The sequence below is a fragment of the Gallus gallus genome, chromosome Z, assembly GCF_016699485.2.
Source record: "Gallus gallus isolate bGalGal1 chromosome Z, bGalGal1.mat.broiler.GRCg7b, whole genome shotgun sequence".
NCBI lineage: Eukaryota > Metazoa > Chordata > Aves > Galliformes > Phasianidae > Gallus > Gallus gallus.
The window spans coordinates 23,478,089-23,499,074 of record NC_052572.1 but is presented as its reverse complement, the minus strand read 5'-3'; the positions used below and the strand labels follow the sequence as shown (position 1 = coordinate 23,499,074).

At 39.2% G+C, this 20,986-nt stretch overlaps 1 protein-coding gene across 2 annotated transcripts in view; it reads right to left on the bottom strand.

Annotated features, from left to right (window-relative positions):
* Positions 1-7,362: 7,362 nt before the first annotated feature.
* The window catches only part of AP3B1 (adaptor related protein complex 3 beta 1 subunit), a 162,198-nt gene continuing 148,574 nt past the window's right edge, over positions 7,363-20,986 (bottom strand). For both annotated transcript variants that reach the window (XM_003642955.6, XM_015277631.4), the window contains exon 27: positions 7,363-10,867. In XM_003642955.6, the coding sequence (XP_003643003.2) occupies positions 10,714-10,867 (154 nt within the window). In that variant the 3' untranslated portion in view covers positions 7,363-10,713. The remainder of the gene's footprint in view (positions 10,868-20,986) is intronic.

The window sequence follows — 20,986 nt, the reverse complement described above, 5'->3', positions numbered from 1 at the left end:
GGTGCAAGAAGCTGCTGCTGGATGGTTGCCATATAAAATACCAGTATACTGACACCAAAGACAGCCACATTTTTATCTTTAGAGCACATTATGTTCACTTATCAGCTTTCAAAATTTTCAGCCTTTTCTAGGTCAGCCACTGCCCCTGATCTAGATTTGGATGTTGCTTGTGGACATGACCCAGAAAGGTGTGTGGCTTGCCATAATAACACAGCTGGCTCTCCATTTCAAGTTATCAGCATATCCTTGCAGCCATTTCTAGATGTATTTCTGGTAAAGGAGGACTGGCCTTTGGTTGCTTGCCTTAGGACAACTGAAAGCAATTGAAAGACTCTTTTTTGAGCTGAGGGCAGCCCAGTAAAAAATGCAGTTTCTGCAATTTATTGAATTACTAAAGTATGCAGAAATTATTAATCACTAAACATGAGAAATAACTCATGGCTTTCTTCTCTTGGTCTCACTCAACTTCAGCTGCCCTCTTTGAATTAGTCCCAGAAGACAATTATTATTTATATTACAGCAACACCTAGAGGCCCCTGCTGAAATCAGGGCACTGTTGCTCAGTGCACTGCACACACCTGCCTCATGTCCTGCCATTCCAGCTGATCAGCAAGAGGAAGAGGAGCAGTGGACACAGCAGGAGCAAATCCAGAGCATGCACCCATGCTAACTCAGGCTGTAGAGTTGCTATGCACTCTTGTCACCTAAATGGGAAGCCAGCCTTGCAACTGCACTACTCTCAGAGGTGAGACCTAATGGGCATTACTGTTGCACTGGTGCCAGGAGACCAACTGCTGGGAACCAGAGGGCTAGGGCAGTCCCCACAGTCACCAGTGAAAGGAAAGTACTTACTGGGCCAGGTAGATCCCAAGACCATCACACTGCAGGAGGACTTTCAAGCCTTGAGCACTGGCTGGAAGGAACATGAGGAAAGCAATCTGTTTGGCAGTGGAGGGGACAGCTCTGCTTCTGCCGTTCATGCCTGTGCTATCTGTTCCAGAACTGACCAGTGGAAAACTTCTGGCCTTGCTTTTTCCCACTCTGCTTGGGGTTAAAGAGGGTACAAGATGTAACAAGGTTTGGAAATCACCCAGCGGAGAGCATTCATTGTTGGCTCCAGCCTTTATTAATGGAGAGCGCTTCAGATTCAAGGCTAAATCACTGGCTGAAGAGGACAGGAGCAGACAAAAGGCAAGGGGTACTGCATGTGACCTGCGAGCTGGAAGTGTAACAAGAACGATTTGGAAATACTGCAAAGAGCAAACTGATCCTGGTGGCAGTGTCAATAGCCTCCCCTGTGAGCACTAATTGTATTATTACGAAAACAGACTAACACAAAACTAAAGCACAGAAACATACATTTAAGATCTGGCCAGATGCCAGTGCGCTCAAGACACATCCTTCATACCAGCTGAATTATGATGCTGTGCTATTTCTTTTGCTGTAGCGCTTAAGAGTGCTAATTGTCAACCCATGTCCTGCCATGGACTGTACCATAAAAACACAGATGGCCGGCACAGCACCCATCCCAAAAAGCCTATACTGCATGTCCAAGGTCAGAGGGGTGGAGGCAGTTTAAGATAGAGCAGGCCAGCTAGGTGGACATTTGTCTCCAGGTATCCATGGCCAAGCTGTTGTCAAGGCAGAGAAGATGGCTTTGAGGGAGAACTGTGTGACTTTGCTGATGCTTCTGGTGAGATTATCACTGATGTGGAATATAGATTTTTTTTTTAGATGTTTCCCCTTCTACCTTCAAGCCTCTTACTATACAGCTACCAAGTGAAATGCTCCAAAACAAATATATTGCAATCTCCTGCACAGAAACAGTTCATGCAGACAAGCATCAGCAGTTGCTTGGGAGCAGATAGGATCATTGCAAGCAATACATCAGGTCCTCGCTTGATGCTTCAAGTTTAAATAATAGCAGCTTCCATTTCCTGGGTCACAAACAGCAAGTATTTGCCAATGATACCTTAGTAATTTGCAAAGCAGGGAAGAAGGGACGACCCCCCCCGACTTTATTTTTGGCTAATCAGATGATGATGAAGAGCATGTTTGTGTATGGGAGAGGAGCTGGGGTCATGGGGCCAGAGCCACATGGGGGGGATTTGTATGCAATGGGAATAAATCTGTGAAAATGTGTAAGCGGAGCTGCAGAAGGAAATCTGCAGCCGCCTGAGCCAGGCGGTTGAATGGCAGAGAGGATGGAGGCTATTTGAATACTGATGTGGCCCTCACTTTCTTCCATTTCCATTAATGACATGCTCATCAAGGGCAAACAATGGGACCGGCTGCCTGCGCCTGTCACACTGTGTGGGTGCTGGGAATGCCAGGCTGTCATCCCGGGGCTGCATTTAGAGACCTGCACGCTAATAAGAAGTGCTCTGTGCCGTCAGTGCAGACAGGTGCTTCCGAGGCTGGGACATGCTCCATTCCCTTCCCCTGAAACCCTCCTCTCCCAGCCCCCTGACAGACACCATGAAATGCACAAATTAACAGCCCCATCATGTTGGGCTGCTGCTGCCTGCGGTGAAAGCAGAAAATCAAGTTGTCACCCAGGGTACAGTGATAAAGCCACAGCCTCATTTCTCTGTTGGTGCCCTATAATAGCAAATGCCAGACAGCTGGATGGATTGGGAGGTTTTAGATTAGGCTCCCGGTGCACTTTGGCCACTGAATTAGCAGTTGCTGTTTTCATGCGTATTATTCGTGTGCAAAGCAAACATCTGGAGAAAGCAAAGGCTCTAGGGTCAGATATTCGATGTGTCTTTTCCCCTAATGAAGCGGATACAACCAAAATTGTTCAGTGCTTTTGGAAAAAAAATTTCTCCCCCTCAGTGAAAAAGCAGAAACCCTCCCAGATTTGCCTTTGGAGGCCTTCCCAGCAAATGCAAGCATTTGCCCATGGCCAAACTGAACAAGGCTCTCCAACCAAGGCAAGTTTGTAATTCTACAGAAAAAGTGGCTGGAGGAAAGTCAAAGCAGATCTTTGTGGTAAGGTGAAATGTTTGAAGGCATTTTATCTTCATAGCACAGCATCCCTCCCTGGCAGTGGGCTGTTCTCACAGCCACCCAAGTCCCACTGCAGTAACAGGGGTTTAAGCCTTTCACGCTTGAATAGCTCAGCTGCAGATGAGAACTGGTGGCCAGAGGTCAGAATCCAAAGCAGGGCCAAAGCTGCTCTGAAATTTCTGTTGCCACGGGACAAGGGCAGATATCTGGGATTCTGAAAGTAAAACCAAGCCAAAATGGAACTGAAAACAGCAGAACTAGATGGCACTGTGAGTGGCCAGATTTGCCCCAGAAAGCACCGAAGCAGCCTTAAGGAACAAAGGGGTCTGAGCCCTTCAGACTCCAAGGAGTTTAATGACATAATGGCCTGAGAACTTCAACATAAAACAGGAAGAGCAACTAACGAAACTTATAACATAAAACCCCCCTCCTGTCATTTTTATAGTAATAGTAAAACACTTTATTGAATTTATGAGCTACATAATGACTATGAAGAATGTAACTTGAATTAGAACCAACTCAGAAGTATAATATCAACTATAAACCCTTTTCTATTACCCCATCCCTTTATCATCATCCTATCTTGCTCTTTTTAAATCAGGGAATATTGCTTTCTTCCAAATTTAGTCTGAGATCTGTCTCCCAACTTCTTAGTACGTCAAGCAAATCCCGGGTTTCTCAGATGGACGCGTGGCCGATTAAACAAGCTGTGGCCCACGAACAAACTGAGCTAAGGATGCATCAAGACGAAAGCAAACCACATTTCTGTGCAAGCTGCATCTGGGGAGGTGCATGGGAATATTCTGCAGGTTGTGGCTGTGAAGCTGCGCAGCGAGGCACAGCACGGCGTATTAAGGTGGTTCGGAACACAAAATGCAAGTCTTCTCTAGAAACCTTAGAAACAAAAGAGCAACCCCGGGATGCGCACAGGGAGCCAGGGAGTCCATTTAGGACTGGGTGCATTAGCAGGGCTGTGAAGCACCCTCTCTGGAGCCCTTTCTGTCCCAGGGTTTTGACACAAGTGATAAAACCTGCACAAATCCAGGGAAAGCATTGAGGGCTGTTTATGCCCCGATCCATTATTTTTGTGGGGGAGTTTGTAAATGAGTGATTGTGTGGGAGGGAAATGTACATAACACAGCTAAAGCAGCATGTTTTACTGTGTTTTCTGATTCCATTTTACTCCTTTAGTCTCTCCGGTCCCTGAGGATTTTTCTGAAGGGGCGATAAAATAAAATGGGTGAAACAAAGCCATAAGCCAGTTAAGTCTGAAAGACATGTCATCTCATCTAAAAAGAAGAAACGGACCATTTCCATGCCTAGGGCTGACAGCAACGCCTGAGCTAGCAATAGCGCTATTCCATTTGATTTATAGAATAATGGGGTGACAAATGATGACAAAAATAAACTTTTACTGCACTGAACTGCTCCTTTATTTATGAAATTTGGCCAAGTAGTGAAATCTTTTATCTGCAAGTTGTAACATGGAGTGGAAACGAGCGATTATGGTGTGGTAATAGTAATCCAGTGATGGAGGCCGAGTCAGTTGGAAATGGATTGAGGTAAAATAACTACCGCACCATGATAAATGTGAACAGCGCTTTGCTGACAGATGATCTAACAGGTGTTCATAACAACTATATAAGAGGATTTATTTATGACTAGCCACAGCCGCAGCACTGTAAATCAACTCCAGCAGCTGCACACCACTGAAACCAAGTCCCTGATGGAGAAACAGTGCAAGAACCCAAAAGAACACAATTCACTCCAGAATCTTAATCATCAAATAACATGGTTCTTTTTGTTGTTGTTGTTGTTGTTGTTGTTTTGCTTTTTTAGCAATTACACTGTGGTGCAGGAATGAGAATGACTTTCAATTATGTGAAGACACCGACTAATGTTGCCCAAAAGCAGGCTTTGTTTGGAGCAGAACAAAGACTCTTTCGGGCCCAGTGTCGATATGGTGCCCTTTTGCTATTTACTGGTAAAAGAGGCCATTTCAGTACTGTTCTGGCGTGGTGACAAGATAGTGTGGCAAGGGAAGCTGAGGGGGCTCCTCTCTCCACTGCATCAGAATCTATCCCCTTGTAGTTGGGTGAATCCGTGTATGTGAAAGGCTGGGCTGTAAAGCCCCATCAGTTAAGTGATCTGACCACAGACAAACTCAAATGCCATCAAGAAAAAACCCCCACAGCATCACAGAGATGGCCACGGGCTTTTAAACATAATTTCTTCTGCTGATCTGTGCACAGATCTGCAAACATTTGGAGGAGTGCAGCCAAAGAAGGAAACAGTGCTGAGTGGGATGCATGCCTGCTTTCTGCCAGAATGGGGTAAAGCAGCCCAGAAAACAACATAAACAGTAATTCTTTCATCACTTCTTCACTCACAATTGGTGCTATGAAACTCCATGGTGTGCAAGACACTTCCTAGGCTGATCTGGTGCATGCACAAGGTGTGAGAAGGGGCCCTGTGGCTGGGGCACAGATGAAAATGCAATACAAACGAATGGCAGGAGTCATTAAATACTGCAGGATCAAACTGAAATCCTGTATTCACTCACACCAGCCTGCTCAGGGCCCCTGCTGTGGCTGCACCTTGTTCACATCTTGTGCACCCATGTTTCCATGGTGAGGGCAAATCCATGCTCCACACAGACATGTTTTGCTTCCAGCTCTGCCTTTTCTCCTGCTTTAGCAGCTCATTTCACAGAGCTGGAGTTTCTCTCTCAAGGTGTCAGTAGCTCCCCTGGCCATCCAGGTCTTGAAGCTATGAGGGTATCAGTAGCCTTCGGTGCAGATGCTGTGAAGGGCAGCATTTTGGTCAGAAATGATGACAGTGAAGGGGTGATTTGAAGAAGTTTGCCGTCTTTTTGTGTTGTTAAGTCCAAACCTTTCTCTTTCTACAAGGCAGACAGCAAAACCAGGCCTGGGCTCAGCCTGAGGTGGGCATGGAGATGCACACATAACTCAAACAGCACCCACACATAGTCTACAAGGTGCAGGGTTGCTGTCCCTTTCCCTGTCCCCAGAAAGGGACCTAGAGAGGACTGATGTCTGAAGATACTTTTGGAAGAGCCAGCAAAACTCATTTTCTCCCTTTCTTTTATACATGCATAATGAAAAAAAAAAAAAAAGAGGATAGAATAACACCATAAAGATATATGTTTGCACACAAGGATGTACGCACAGATTTAAATGGATCAGGATTTGGGGCAGCATGGTTTCTCAGACCTTGCAGAATAGAGGCCAGATTCACCTTCTGCCTTCTAAAGCAAAACCAGTTAGCTGCAGGGATTGGAAAGCATACAGTGATGTTTGCCATCTCCTTCTAATCCAAACAGGTTCACTGGACTGTGCTACATAAAGCACAAGTATACCAGATAAGAGGAAAATAACCTTAGCAGAAGAATTGCTTTCATCAGAGTTGTGCACAAAGGCTCCTGTCAGCAATGAAGCCACACTATGCAAACACAGCAAAGCTCAGTGTCTGCATCACAAAACATTTAATATAACACACAAGTGCTACAAAAACATGCACTTTATGACAAAACAGTTGAAATATGGGGAAGGGGAGGAAGACAAACTGCAGAAATTGAAGAGAACACAACCTGATCCTCATAGGCTTGTTTCAGACACACACAGAGTCAGCTGAGTACCTGGAAGAGTTAAACTTACCTGTGCGTTGCTTACCATTGTCCCTGTTAGTGCATCTAATTGCTAAGTTAAAATTAATTCAGCCATATAAGCTACTGTATGCAAAACCAGACAGTTCAGTAATTGAATACTTTTTAAAAAGGATTAGTACTAATTATTGTGATGGACCATTACAAAAGAATACGTGCAAAAGGATTTAATCCTATCACAGAATACCGCTAATTAGCCTAAACCGCAGATCAAAAGGATTTCGAGCCCTTGTGTTTTTCTGTATCCTATCCAATACATATCTGTGTTTTCCTTTGCTAATGTACATCTCCAATTATGTTTCACTTTCTGTTATCAGTGCTATCTCGTGACAACAGATGACCTGCGCTTAAGTACGTGTTGTATTTTAAAACAGGGAAAAAATGTTAATTCCTTCCTCCAATTTATTGTTTTATTAATATTACAGAGAGCTACCTTGTTCCTGAGTTAGTAGAAAAGATGATCATGAAAAACTGAATTATCTTTTCTATGCCATTCATCATTTCACACACTGTATCGTGTCCCTGCTCTAAAAACACTTGCATTACTTCCACTGTCCTTTCACACGGTGTTCTATTTATATCTTCCATCATTTGGCTCCTAGCTCTAGAACCATTTCTATTTCTGCAGTTTTCTTCAGAAATGAATAACCAGAATTAAAGCTGAGTACACAGGAAAGAATCTATTATCCTTTTATTTGACATCATAAAACATGAAAGGAAAATAAGAGGAAAAACAGGTTATTTTGATGGTCATGCATCAAGCCAATGTTTGTGTTCTGCTGTCCATTGACGTACCAGCTTTTCATGTACCACATTCTTTCCAACAGCTTGTTGTTTTAAAATAAAGCACAAGTATGGAAATGGTTCTATTAAAAAAAAAGGGAGAGAAAAAAAACAAAACAAAACAACCCCCACAGCCCCCTGAACAACAAAGAACAAACAAACAAAAAAGCAACCTCTATTGCTTCCCCTGAACAGAAAGGACTCCAGAGGGTTGTATGCGTGTGGATGAGCAGAAACAACCATGAGGGAAAGAATCTGTCAGTCTCTCACTAAGCAGAAACTTTCTAGTTTGCCTTTGCTCTTGCTTCACGATTGTTCCAACACACTAGACCAAAACCTTAGAGTCTCTCGGAGTTTTAATTACTTTGGGCAGGACTGACTCAATAAAATCACACATCCATTCGTTGGTTTTGGTACTATGTTTCAGTTGGTAGTTATTACCGATTTTTTACATTTCTGCCTGGTTGTCTTGCAGTGGCCCCTCACCTCCTGGTCCCTAATTGGGGCCTCAATACAATTCCCTACCCATCATAGCAAAACCCGCCCCCTGTGTCCTGATTTGTACATGCAGGTATGCTTCAAGGGCTGCCTATGTCCAGGTTCTTGCAGAAGTCAGATGGTTATCAACATGCAGCTCCTGAAAAACCTGCCCATAGTGGTAACCAGCTGCTACCTGGTACAAGCAAACCACTCTGAAGTGAATTCCAGCTGGCAATTCAGACTAGCCATCTACTTCACATCCTGATAAGCTTTAACACGCCTCTATAAATGATGAAAAGTAGGAAGGGAAGTGAATAAAAATGACACGTGGCAAAAGCAAGAAACTGCTGCTAACTATTACCAACTGAATTGTGACTGAGCGCAACTTGCGCTGTTGAGATTAAGAGATGGACAGGTGCTCATGTTTAGGTTTGTGGAGAGTTGAGATTTATTGCACACATATTTTATTGTTTAAGTATCCCTCCACGGAGAAAGTTGGGAAGCCAGAATAAATCTGCAAATCACACTGTCAGTCCTGTATCTGTCAGTCTTGATACAAATACCTGTATCAAGTTACTGAACCATGGGACCAAATCACAAAGCACTGAAAAAAGTAAATTAATACCAAAAATGGCCTAAATATCCTCATTATGCACACTTCTGGTCTTTACCAGTAAACTGTATAAAGTGCTCTAAAGAGGCGGGATTCACTCAGTAACTTGTGTGACATACAGCAATAATATGCTTTCCTTCAATTGATAGTGTGGTTAAATGAAAACTTCCTCTTTTTTTCCCCCCTTATAAACGTGGTTGAAGGTTTCACAGTTGAATCTTTTCTTACAAAGTAGTTCTGCACCTTTCCCACAGCACCTTCTCACCGAGTATCTAGACCAACCTGCATTTTCTCTGTGGTGATTTTCTACTGCAAACCATTTTCCAAATGCTTGAGTCTTTTGTATCACACTTGAAAATGATAATTGAAAATCTTACTGCAAAATTAGGACTTTAGAAAGTAATATAAATGTTGACTTAAAAATCCGCATTCCCGTTGAGTGCATTAGATTCTTGTTTCTTTGTCTGAGAAATACCAACATATTTGGGTGCAATGAAACCTAGAACTATATTTCTAACAGAAGTGCAACTTCAGTACCTAGAAAAAAGTCTGTTTAGAGCTTGCCAGCAAACTCGGCTGCATATTAGGGCTACTGTGTGATTATAAATTTTTGTATAAAATTTTACAATTTACCACTATGCAGCAATGCAACATTTCTTCCTGTTGCTTGTAAAGCTAAACCAAGCAGAACCACAGAAGGACCGTGCAAGGGGTCCTGGTGACAGAGCAAGGGTGCAGAGTTATCCAGATCTCTTCTTTGTGTTACAAAAGCACCGGAATAGGCTCCCGAGGAACGGGGTTGGGTCACCATCCCTGGATGTGTTTAAAAACCATTTGGATGTGGTGCCCAGGGACATGATTTAGCAGAGGGTTGATAGGGTAGTATGGTCAGGTTGTGGTTGGACTCGATGATCTTTGAGGTCTTTTCCAAGGTGAGCAATTCTATGATCCTATGATTCTACGAAAACATCCATTGCAAAGCCATGAGTTGCTAGGGAAAGCCATGTTAGAAGTAAGAACTGATACCAGATGATAAAGCTCGGCATCTTTATGAAAACTGTCATGTAAACAGAATGTGAAGAGAAGGTCAAAATCACACTCAGGCTATAGGCACAGTTCAATAGGCAGACACCAGGGTGCCACCAACGTGGCACAGCCTTTGGACTTCTCAGCCGTAGCTCAGCAGCTGTGGTTCGGAATTTCTCTTTACCTGAAGCCATGGTTTATACACAGGTGGGAGATTTTCTAACTTAGGTATATAATAGAAAATTGACATAAAGAATCTGAATGGTTTACTAAGCTAGGCAACAGTTTATCCCAACAGTTCATCTCAATCAGTATTTTATAAATTGTCCAATTTGAAAATAAGAGTTACAAGTTTTGTTTAGTAACAAAAACGTAACTGCGCATCAGAATATTAAAATTGGAGCACAAACACAGTCAACTTTCACAAAAAGAGTTTCCTAATGCATATATAGCATCCCATCTTGTTAATATTTACCTCAAACTGACCAGTTGTATACATTACTGATGATCATCAGAGGTTCTCTAACAAAATAAGAAAGAGGCACTTTCTGCTCAAAGCACTACTTTATTGGCAGCTTAACAGAAATATTTAAGAAAATCACATCAAGTGGGAATGATATTCTTACTACATGAGTTCAGGTGCACAAGGATTTTCAGAAAGCAAACAATTTTCCTGTATTTGTTGTACAAGTGTGTGCTTCTCTGAAGTGCACACATAATTGTTGTGCATGTTGCTGGAACCTATCTATCTGCTGTTTTTAACACGACTCTTAAGCAGTGTGATTTCCCTTCAACTTCATTATCTGATATTTGTCCACTACAGTGGGAAAAGGGAGGGGGTGGAAAGAGAGGAAAGTACTCGGATAGAACAAATGGGAAATAATACATTTAAAAATGCAGATAACTGACAGTAAAATGTATGTTCTTTGGTTAGCAAGCAGGGAAAAAAGGAGACGACTTGCATACACTAGCATTCTAAAGCAGAAGAATGTCAAGAGTGTATTCTTCCCCCCACTGCCAGATGGAAGGGCTATTATTATAAATGAAAGGCAGCAGTAGTGGATGCCAGGCACTTTTGTTGTGTGCCAGATTCTGAAGTCCAGATGTAAGCAGGTTACCCCTGGGACAGGACAGGCTTCAGCTCCCGCAGCAGAACAGAACCAATCACAGTTTTCTCAGTATTTATGATGAGCTGTGCTGTAGAGCTCTCCTTCAACTCCACTGTGACTAGCATCAGTGACCCACTGTGCACAGTCTTCGCTGCAAACCTAGAGTGGATGGAAGGAAAAAAAAACAAGAAAAACGAAGTCACTGTGAACCTTGAGGCTAAAGACTAATAATGCTTTTTCCTGCAACAGTTAAATGAGCTCAATTATTAACAAAACGCCTCCAATTTCATTAGTCAATTTCAGAGGATACGCCATAAAACCATAAATGCTACAGAAAATTTCTTCATTGTTGTGCAAATATTTTAGTACTTCAGGAAAAAAAAAGGGACCGCACAGCTCTAAATTTAATAATACACATAACAAAATCCACTTAAATCAAATAATTATTTGCATTCCAAAACTTCAGCTTCTATACAGTTCTCAGGAACTATTTTAGTGTGTGTGGTTGATCCGAATTCAGTTCTATGGGGATTTTCATGGGTAAACATCATTTGGTGTTTCAAAGAAAATCCAGTGACATTAAGTGCACTAAAACACTTCCAAAAGCTACTCTGTTGTGTTTTCAGAAAAGCACACCTTCTGCCACCTCAGGAATTAATTCAGGCTAAAAATACTCAAACTCATAAAAACATCCAACACCACCCTCTGTACTAACGATAATAGCAAGACACCATCATTTTGTCTGTGATTGTATTTAATCTCCAGAATATTTATCACAAAAACGCAGTCAACATTTATGTATTTTCTACTACAACAAAGCAAACAGCAACAACAAAAAAATATGTCCAGATAAATAAAATTTAGGTCTAATGCACCATTACTGAATTCCAAGACATGAGGAATCCACTAATTACATGGAATTAAAAGCAAAACTAGCCTTTTAAGCACTACAATGGACTGAAAAGCCATTTTAGGCACAATGAACTTCTGTCAATCCTGTTAATTCATTCTGCATGCACAGCATGGCCCAAGAGACAGGAAGGATGAGGATGGCAGCAGCCTCGTCCCCCATATCCCACAAGGAGCACACCATGCTTTTTCGCTTTTTTTGTTGTTGTTGTTGTTGCTGGTTACTCGACAACAACCAAGTTTCTGCACATGGGCTTTTGAGAAGGCGAACAAGTGGGGAGCAGGTCCGCGACCCAGCCTGACCCCACTTTGCAGGGCCAATCTCCTCCTGCTGAAGGACACGTGTCTGAACCAGAGCCATCTGCCTCAATTTGCGCAACATCTTCAGCCACAAAAGGACCCAGTTAGCCCTGACAACAGCGCACAATGCAGAAAAATAAAACTGCTAGGCTGACAGCACGCTGTCGGCTATTCAAGAGTGAACCAACTGGTCAGTGTCTCATGTCTGACAATTAGCACGGGCCTCGCAAAGCGCCTGCTCGGGCCCTTAGGGATCTGTTTAATTACCATCAACATAAAGGAGGGAGTTTATCAGGAGATACTCAAAAAACTTCACTCCAGACTTAATTAAAATATTAGCCACTTAAGCAGGAAGCAGGTTCTCTTTAAACGAGAAGTAATTTCTGCCTTTTTTTCTTTTTAAACTAAGCATATCAAAATCTCATAACACATTATACTAATTAAGGAAACATGGGGCACTTCTCTAATGTCACCCATCACAGGTCAATCTATTTCTTTTGTCCGGATTACAGATACATTCAAAGACATCTCCCTGTAATGGGAGATTTTGAAACAACATCACTACTTTAAAAATTAACTACTTGGCTACTTGTATCAGTGATTTTGTCTACTTGCACTGCAGTGTAAAAGATAGCTATTTCTCTTGTTGATTTTGACAGGGGAATAATTATACAAACAGTAGTCTTATTAGTCACTTTATTTACTTAACAGTTGTGTCCTGGGACAACCCAGAGTGGATTATGTCTGAGTATGCACATACAAGGGTTGGTTGTTGGCACTCCTGCTGTGTTGCATAGCCCCAAGGCCTGATTTTACCCCTTTCATTATAACTGGAAAGTGATATGAAGTCAGTGTTCTGAGAAAGCCGGGAGAGACCAGAGCACCAGAGATGAGTTTGGTGCCAATATTTCCACAAGTGCATTTGCAAAATCTGATAGGTGATCAATACTACCTTTCCATACCTCTGCAAAGAACATGTCAATAAATGTGAGTTTTCAGGTGGTTTGCAAGGCGTGAAGGGTCTGAAACTTGGATAATTGTACACAAAATGTTAGTACTCTTAACTAGCATTGGCTAAATTTGTATAAATGGTCAGTCATCTGGAGTAGAACAGAACGAGATGACATCTTTTCACCGAAGAAAAGGATGTACAGAAGAACCACAATGGGCCTACCGCTGCTTCTGAACTTTGGAAACTGAAATCTGATCCTCAAAATGGGGAAGTTTCTGAAACCAGTTATAAGAGGTTGATTTGATTCTTGAAACGAACTCAGTTACTAAGGATGAAGCCCGTTGTCTTTTGGTTGCAATACTTAATCAGTAGAACTGATTTGCTAATTATTTAGATGTTTTAAAAACTCTGTCATTTAACAATTTGGGTAGAATCTGATTTTTAAAGTAAATACACGTTATTACATTATATGTGCTTACATTTACAAGGCCACGTGAATTTTATGATACGTGTGTTCTGCTCAACTAAATAGTTAGACCAGAAAGCTGTTAAAAATCTTCCAGCGGCAAAAATTAATCACTTTGTATAGCAAGTATTTATTCTTTGTGAGAAGCTGTGGAACAGCTTTTATTTTCCCATGAGGCCAGTAATTATTTTTACTCTTTGTGAAAGTTGATGCTGCCTTAAAGATAAGAATTTGAATCCAAATATTTTTAAAAAGATATTAAGAACAATTAAGACTTCATAGTCTGACTGAAGCCTTGGAAACTGCATTGTCAAACATTAAAATCTGACTCGTACACTGGTTGTTAGTAGAGCAAATTTCTCCAAAACAGAGAAATTGTCATTTGTGCAACTTTTGGAATAAGACATAATAATATCCACGTGGCTCTGCTGCAGCAAACAAAACAAAGGATAGGGCAGTAAACATGAAAAACAAACAAAATGATAAGAAACCCAGCAGGTACATGAGATGAAAATTCAGAAAACAGAACCAAATATTTTTAGATGGTTGTTTCTGTTATCTGCATGTTCTAGGTTTTCCCAAAGATACATATGTTTCTTTAAAAAGAACATTAAATATTCTGAGGTTACGTGACATGGCAAGAGAGAGGAGTAGTTCACAGATTTGCAGAAATATGGTATCTGTCCATAGCTACGAAAATGTATCTTATTCTAAATGAGCATCAATAAAGCACTGTGTATTTTTATAAAGTCATTCAGTCTCTCAACAGTTAAAATCAAACACATTCCTGGTTGTGAAAATAATTTTTTTTTTTTTAATGCTTGTTCTATAAGGATATTTTATTTATAATTAGTCTGAATTCCTAATAGAGGAAAAAGAACAGAATATCAGAATTACAGTGTGACAGCATTTACCAAATGCTAGCCCCACTAAGAACTAGCAGTGATTTCTTTCCTTTATTTGTTGAAAAAAGATAGCTGCAATATGCAAGAGAGGCATTTTCACTTGGAAAGATTACAAAAATTTCAAGCCGAGGATAGAGAGCAACAGAGTAACTCACTCTAAAAATCTCATCTTTAAAATTCAGCATTTGAAGAAGTGAATTTACAGCTGAACGCTATCTGGATATTTGTTCACAACAGAGCAGGGTTTGTGACACATAATTCAACAGCACTAAAGCACATGCTCTCTCCTGTCAGGCACTCTTTTTTATCTTTGATTCCTCTATTTAAACTAAATTTTCTTCTTTTTCAGTTTTATCGCTTACCAGAAACAGTGACAATGGCCCGTGGAGGCTAAAACTTTTTTTTTAAAATCCTGCACATTAAGCCTTCAATTATTGCCTGCTGAAGCAGACAGAATCCTATTAGTAAGAAAGACGATCACAAGATGCAGTGCTCTGCCCAAGCTGTAGACAAATAATTAGTCCAAAGTTCAGAAACGTGTAATCAAGTTATGCAATGAATATATTCAAAGGAAAAAAAATACTATAGTGAGTTAGTCTTCAATTTGTAGATGTAAGAATAAACAACAATAATGTAAATTCCAGTGTATCATAAGGACATAAAAATAGTTTCAGTTTGCCCTTATATTCAGCATTTTATCTTAAAATTGGCCTACATGTATTGATTCCCTGAATATGCAGTAGAACATGAAAAAAGTATATGGAATAACATTACTATGAATTAATTCTGACCTGGGGATGCAGTAAGCTTAATGAAACAAAGCAGCAGAAGCGTACTCACAAAAAGAAACATCTTTTTCTTAACTTGGTGATCTTAACCACTCAGAAATAAACTTGCTTAACACCGGTTATTTATTCATACAATTTGATTAATGTTTATATAAAAAAATACATAATGATATTTTGGAATGCTTTATGTCTTTTCCAGACCAGTTAATGCTGCTTTAACATTTCTCTTAAAAAGAAATTGTTCAACATACCTAATTCATTACCACGAAGTAACTTATTTTCAGTATTAACTATTTTGGGGTTTAACTGTAAAATTGTAAAATAAATTACATTCAAATCTGCACCATATTTTTATCATTTAATTTTATTGTGGAAGTATTTTTTTTTGCTGAAGTATTTTTTATTGCTGAAGATTTTGAGCTTGTCCTCTGTAAACAGTGAGCAGCTCCCTGTATTTCTAACAACAGTGCATGAATCCACACAAGTCCTCAGAACTCACTGTCCAGTACACAGCAGTACTCCACATGTTCAAACGATGGTGCATGATCTTCCCCAGTATTTCCTCTTAGTTCAAAAACTTCAGCATTTTTTACTTGGATGTACTTATATATCCTTTCCAAAACTTCAAAAAGCTGAAACCTTGAATCACTGTATTTGCTCCCTGCATAGAAAACTAACTGTCATCTGATCTATTTTTTCCTCATCTATTCTATTCTTTTAATTTTTCTTAAATAGTCAAGAGTTTAAAATGGTAAGTATGAGAATTACATATGGTCCTCTTTTAAACCAAGCTATAAATTTTCAGTTGAAAAAATTTAGGTAATTCCAAGAAAATAACTCACAGAAACACATTAAAATATCAAACCTGCTCAAAGATATTTCAAATCAAAGATGTTCTCCCATTCATTTAGTTTAAGTATTAAAGGTTTTCTACTTAAACAACTGACTCAGAAGGTTCCTGTTTGTTGTTCAAAGAAAACGCTGAACATACTTTTCACTTTACAGCATTCTGATACAAAAGCAGTGCTGTCCTCTAGTGGACAGCAAACAAACTAGGCTGGAACAATCTATTTTGATTAACTTTATATCCAAAGTAACTCACTCACATGCTTTCAATATTGAGCTCAGATTTGACTTCTTAAAGTTCTTTTTAATTTTTGCAATTCACACACTAGATCCGTATGTACAGCATTATATTTAAAATGTCTTCAAATGATGTTGTAGAAAGACTTAATCTTTATCAAGTGTTTTGTACCAGTTAATCAAAATTGTCCTATGTTATCACAGAAAAACTGTGTTAGTACATGGAGGGCCATCTTGATAACAGTGAGAAAATCTCATGTTACGGAATACTAGCATTTGATTAAGAAATTAATAGTAGAAACTGCAGAACGAGTACATTCATTTTTAAAAATCCCATTTTTCTGTAAGACTAGGAATAAAAACATTCCCCTAGGAGCGGTGACTAACCAGAAAGACTTTCACTACAGGCCGACAAAAGAAAGGTAAATAGTTAGCCTAGCTGGACCTCTAAGAGGCTCTACATTAACTTATTTATTTATTTTTAATCTGGGATTCTACAGTAAACTTAAAACAATGTTAAAAGTTTACAACTTCTGTCCACAAGGAGAGCTGAAATACCCCTGGTCAGGAATACACCATTCCATTTAGAATTGTCACCTACAGCTAAAAGCTTGCAGAAAAACTCCTTTGCCTGGGGCATGTAGCCCTTTACTTAATACCTACTACAGAAATTAGGAAGCAAAATCAAGGCTGCAAGTTTGTAACAAGTTTATTTACTTCGCCACCCATTACAGCTGTCTTGAAGAGTAGAAAAAGATGACGAGGCCCAACAGCTAAAAAGCTACAGAAGCGGAACAGTCCACATAACTGCTTCTAAGGGACTCCTGCCAGAAGTGCATTTTACATCATCTGAGCTCTCAAACAGATCACCTACTTAGTAAGAAACGTCAAAAAAACAATTCTCTGTATGCACACATTAGAAACAGTCTTTAAAAATGCCTTTCTGGCTTGTAGGACTTATTTGCCAGCCCTTGAGAGCATATATTTGGATCCAAATGGAGTAATTATGACCAATTTACATCTGTTTCTCATTAATTTCTAGATTACATTTATCCTTCAATAAATGGGTGGTAGTCCTTCCTGTCTGACACACTGGAAACACCTACAGTTGTTAGCTATGGTAAGCTGATGGGGCTTCGGAACTTTCTGAGAACTCTTCAAATTTAGTATAAACTGGAAGATGACAGACAAAGATTTTCCAAGTGGACTCTTTCAAAGAGAGGTTTGTTCAGTACATACACACCAACACACATGCACAGTCACGCACCTTTTCTCCCCAAATTAAGTGTTGCAGGATAAAAAAGGTGTGGGGATGATAACATTACTAAGCAAGCCATTCTCTGATAATCAAAATTGTCTGTAAACAAAACCCTCTTTCCTTTGAGAATCAGTCTGCCAATATAACCTAAATGGGACATGACAGGTTGCAAAATGATAAAAAGGGGTGAATACAACCAGACTGCCAGGCTGATGCATGGGGTGGGGAATAAAGGCTACTGCAAAACAAGTGTTGATTCTTGGATTGATCTACTTTTCTTCCTTTTTCCCTTCATCCCTTCTTTCCTTCTTTCTTTCCTTCTTTTTCTTTCAGTATTTCATGCAAGTTTCAATACTGTCTCTACTTGCATTCACGTTCTCCAGGTTTTCAATAGTCATCCACTGCAGTATGCCTACTTTCATATGATTTCTACAGTATGTTTTTGGTTTAGCTAAAAGAGTGCAAATCTCCAAACTCCAGATGGAAAATATGTAACATCTGATAAATACTTATTCACAAAAGGTTAAAGCCGTGATCTGCAGAATAAAGGTAAGTAGATGATGCCATGCTTATTTTCTAACCTGACAATTTCATGCTACTAATTGTGGATTCCTTTCAAAACACGACAACAGCACCAGGTTAGTTCAATGGACCATCAAGTTGGTTGAGGTTAACTGTAATCTATTGTTTGTATCTACTCTGATGAGTTTAGACTTTTGTCTCACTGACTGATTACGCAATGTGCAAGTAAAATCTTCAGGAGTGAAAACTGTGGAAAAGATGCTCTACACTGCATCATTTTGCATTTCGAATGCAGAATTTGCCATTTCACTGGGGGAAACAATATAGTAAAGCACAATGCACTCTATCTAGAAAATGCTTCAGGGAGTGAAAGTGGAGAGGAAAATAGTTCAAGAAGGCCCTGTTCTTCATACCATTAAATACTTTTTCTGACACCAATGGAATCGCACTAGCATAAATGTAAGTGTGATTCGAGTTCTGAAAGAGCTTTTCTGGTATACGCTACTGCAAACACACAAAAACTTTTCTGCCATAGTTTCGAGGAAGTGGTAATGTTTTCCATCAGTGTTTCCATTATTTTCTTTCTAAGTCAAAGAACCCTGAGATACCTCTCCTTCATCCAGAGGGCCTTAAGTAATAGTAGTATTTTGACACTTTCAGGAGGATTGTAAGAACAATCTAGCGGTAAGTAAAGCCTGCAACTCCTCCTTTCCTCTACCACCGTCTGTTGTCTTCCGCTACAATTAAAGTAAAAAAAAACAACTATCCTGGTGGGAGGTTATGAAGCTGAAAATGAAGAAAACAGAAAGACACCTGAGGAACTCTTAGAATATTCATCTGAGATGGAATAAGCAACAGATATTGAAAGTAACGCTAGGATGTCTCTCAGTAAATAATGCTTGTGTTAGTTAAAAAGAAAATTCTGACTTCAGTGAAGTTTTTGTGTCATCACATTTTGAAATAGAAGAGAACAGCCTAGAATTTATATTTCATATATATATATAAGGAAATGAGTATTACTGCCAACCAAAGACGTGGTGTTGAAGGGCTGGCCCTCAGAAGAATCAACTTTGAGGGAATAAATATGCTCCGTTATGTATCCTCTTACCTTGAAGGTAAAGAAAAATACCTGTCAGACTTTCCACACTGAATACAAACAGCAGACATAATTTAACTTAGATGCATTTGTTGTTGTTTAGACTGATTTGATTCCCCATAGGAAAAAAAATACTTTTCTTTCAGTGTCTTTTCTTGTAGATATTCAAATGATACCCACAGATGGATCACAAGACTGAAAGCTTTGGGTATTTTCAGATTATTTTTGAAATCATTTGGTCAATTTCTATGTGCTCTTCAATCTATCTCCACCCTTCATCTTTTCAAATAATTAACAAACAGTAGTTCTCAGAAGATGGAAATGACTATGTAAGCTCTAAGATTTCTACAACAATCGCCATAATCACCTTTGCAAAGTATTTTAAGAGGAGTAACGCACACAAATTTTGCTGAAATTTTCAAATTCTCAGAAAAATTTTATTTTCTGTTCTGGAAAAAATCCTGTCTCTAAGTTCATTTCACATTTTTGTCTTTAATGGAAGTCTTAATACTGAAACAATGTTTCCCCTTGAGACCAAAGCTAGAGAGAACAATACATGAAATAATCGAATCCTGTGAAGAACGTGAGAGTGCACCACATGCAGCCCAAAGACCTACTAGCTTGTATAAACTCACTTTAGACACTGGTTACCACACTTAGGCAGTGAAATGGTACAACAAATTAATTTTGCAAAAATGCAAACACAAATGTGCACATTCATGTCCTGATATTGATTGATTATAATCTGGGAATTTTTGCAATATAATTTTAAATAAGTAGAACACGTCAGAAAATACAGTCTAAAATACAATCAACTGTATTATCTGACATTTTGATCTACATTCACTGACAGTTAAATTATTACTTTCTCCTAATGATAAAAATTCAGTAGCCATAGGGTAAAGAGAGTAAAAAAGCATGTTAGAAAGTGTTGCTACACTGTTATATGTACTCACCTATAGCCAATGTTTGACAGGTTTACATTTACTTCATTTTTCATTGGTGAGTGCATGCTATTCTCCTCATTTTTGTTGCAAGTATTTATTTTCAAACCTTCACTGTAGTTGCCTTAGTGATTTTAGTGCAAAAATGCAAACCTAAATAGGTCTATAAATTTAAAGAGAAGTAATTGGGTCCCACCAACATGACAACATCTTTGTCATGAGTGCAAATATGCTCAGACAGGAAAAAAACAACCCAAGAAATACGCACCTGTTCTTGCTCATTAGATAGGCTTGTATTAAACTATACTACTGCTTTTTTAATGAATATATTTCATTACCAGACAATATACATTTCTTGCCATTAGCAGTCATTAAGTAATAATACTCAAATTGCGAATGACCAACTGAGAGGTTAATGCAATTCAGCCTGCACAGTGCAGGACAACAACGTCAGGTTAAAAATAGTACTGCTTTTCCTGTGTAAAGGGGTATGTACCAAGCATTTCCAAGAAATGAACAAATCTACTCCTCACAGAATAGCAGAGTAAGATGAAACAAGTTGTTGTATACATTTTTTTCTTCCCAAATACTACTTGCAATTAAACAAACAGGACAATAGCAATACTAATGGAGAAGAAGAAAAACAATTTAAGATATTTTTATCATATTCATTACTGCTTTGTCAAGGTAAAGATGACTGTTTATTTTATCATCTTGAAATGCTGTATGTGTTGTAAAAACAAGTCACACCACACTTCTTACATCTATGATATTTTGCAAGAATAGATCCTGTTTTTTTTTTTTTAACTATAATGACAGAGTTGATTTAACTTAAACATATGTATTTCTTTCATACATACATCTGTATAAATATTTTAGTGGTTTCTTCTAGAGATATGAGAGTATTAATTAATGATGAATCATAATATCTAAGAATAATAATCTCAGATATTCATTTATCTAAGTCTAGGATTCATTAACGATAACACAGCAGTCTTTAATAGATGAACAGGTTAATCACAGCATTAATTAGTTATTGTTCTCATTTCTGTAGT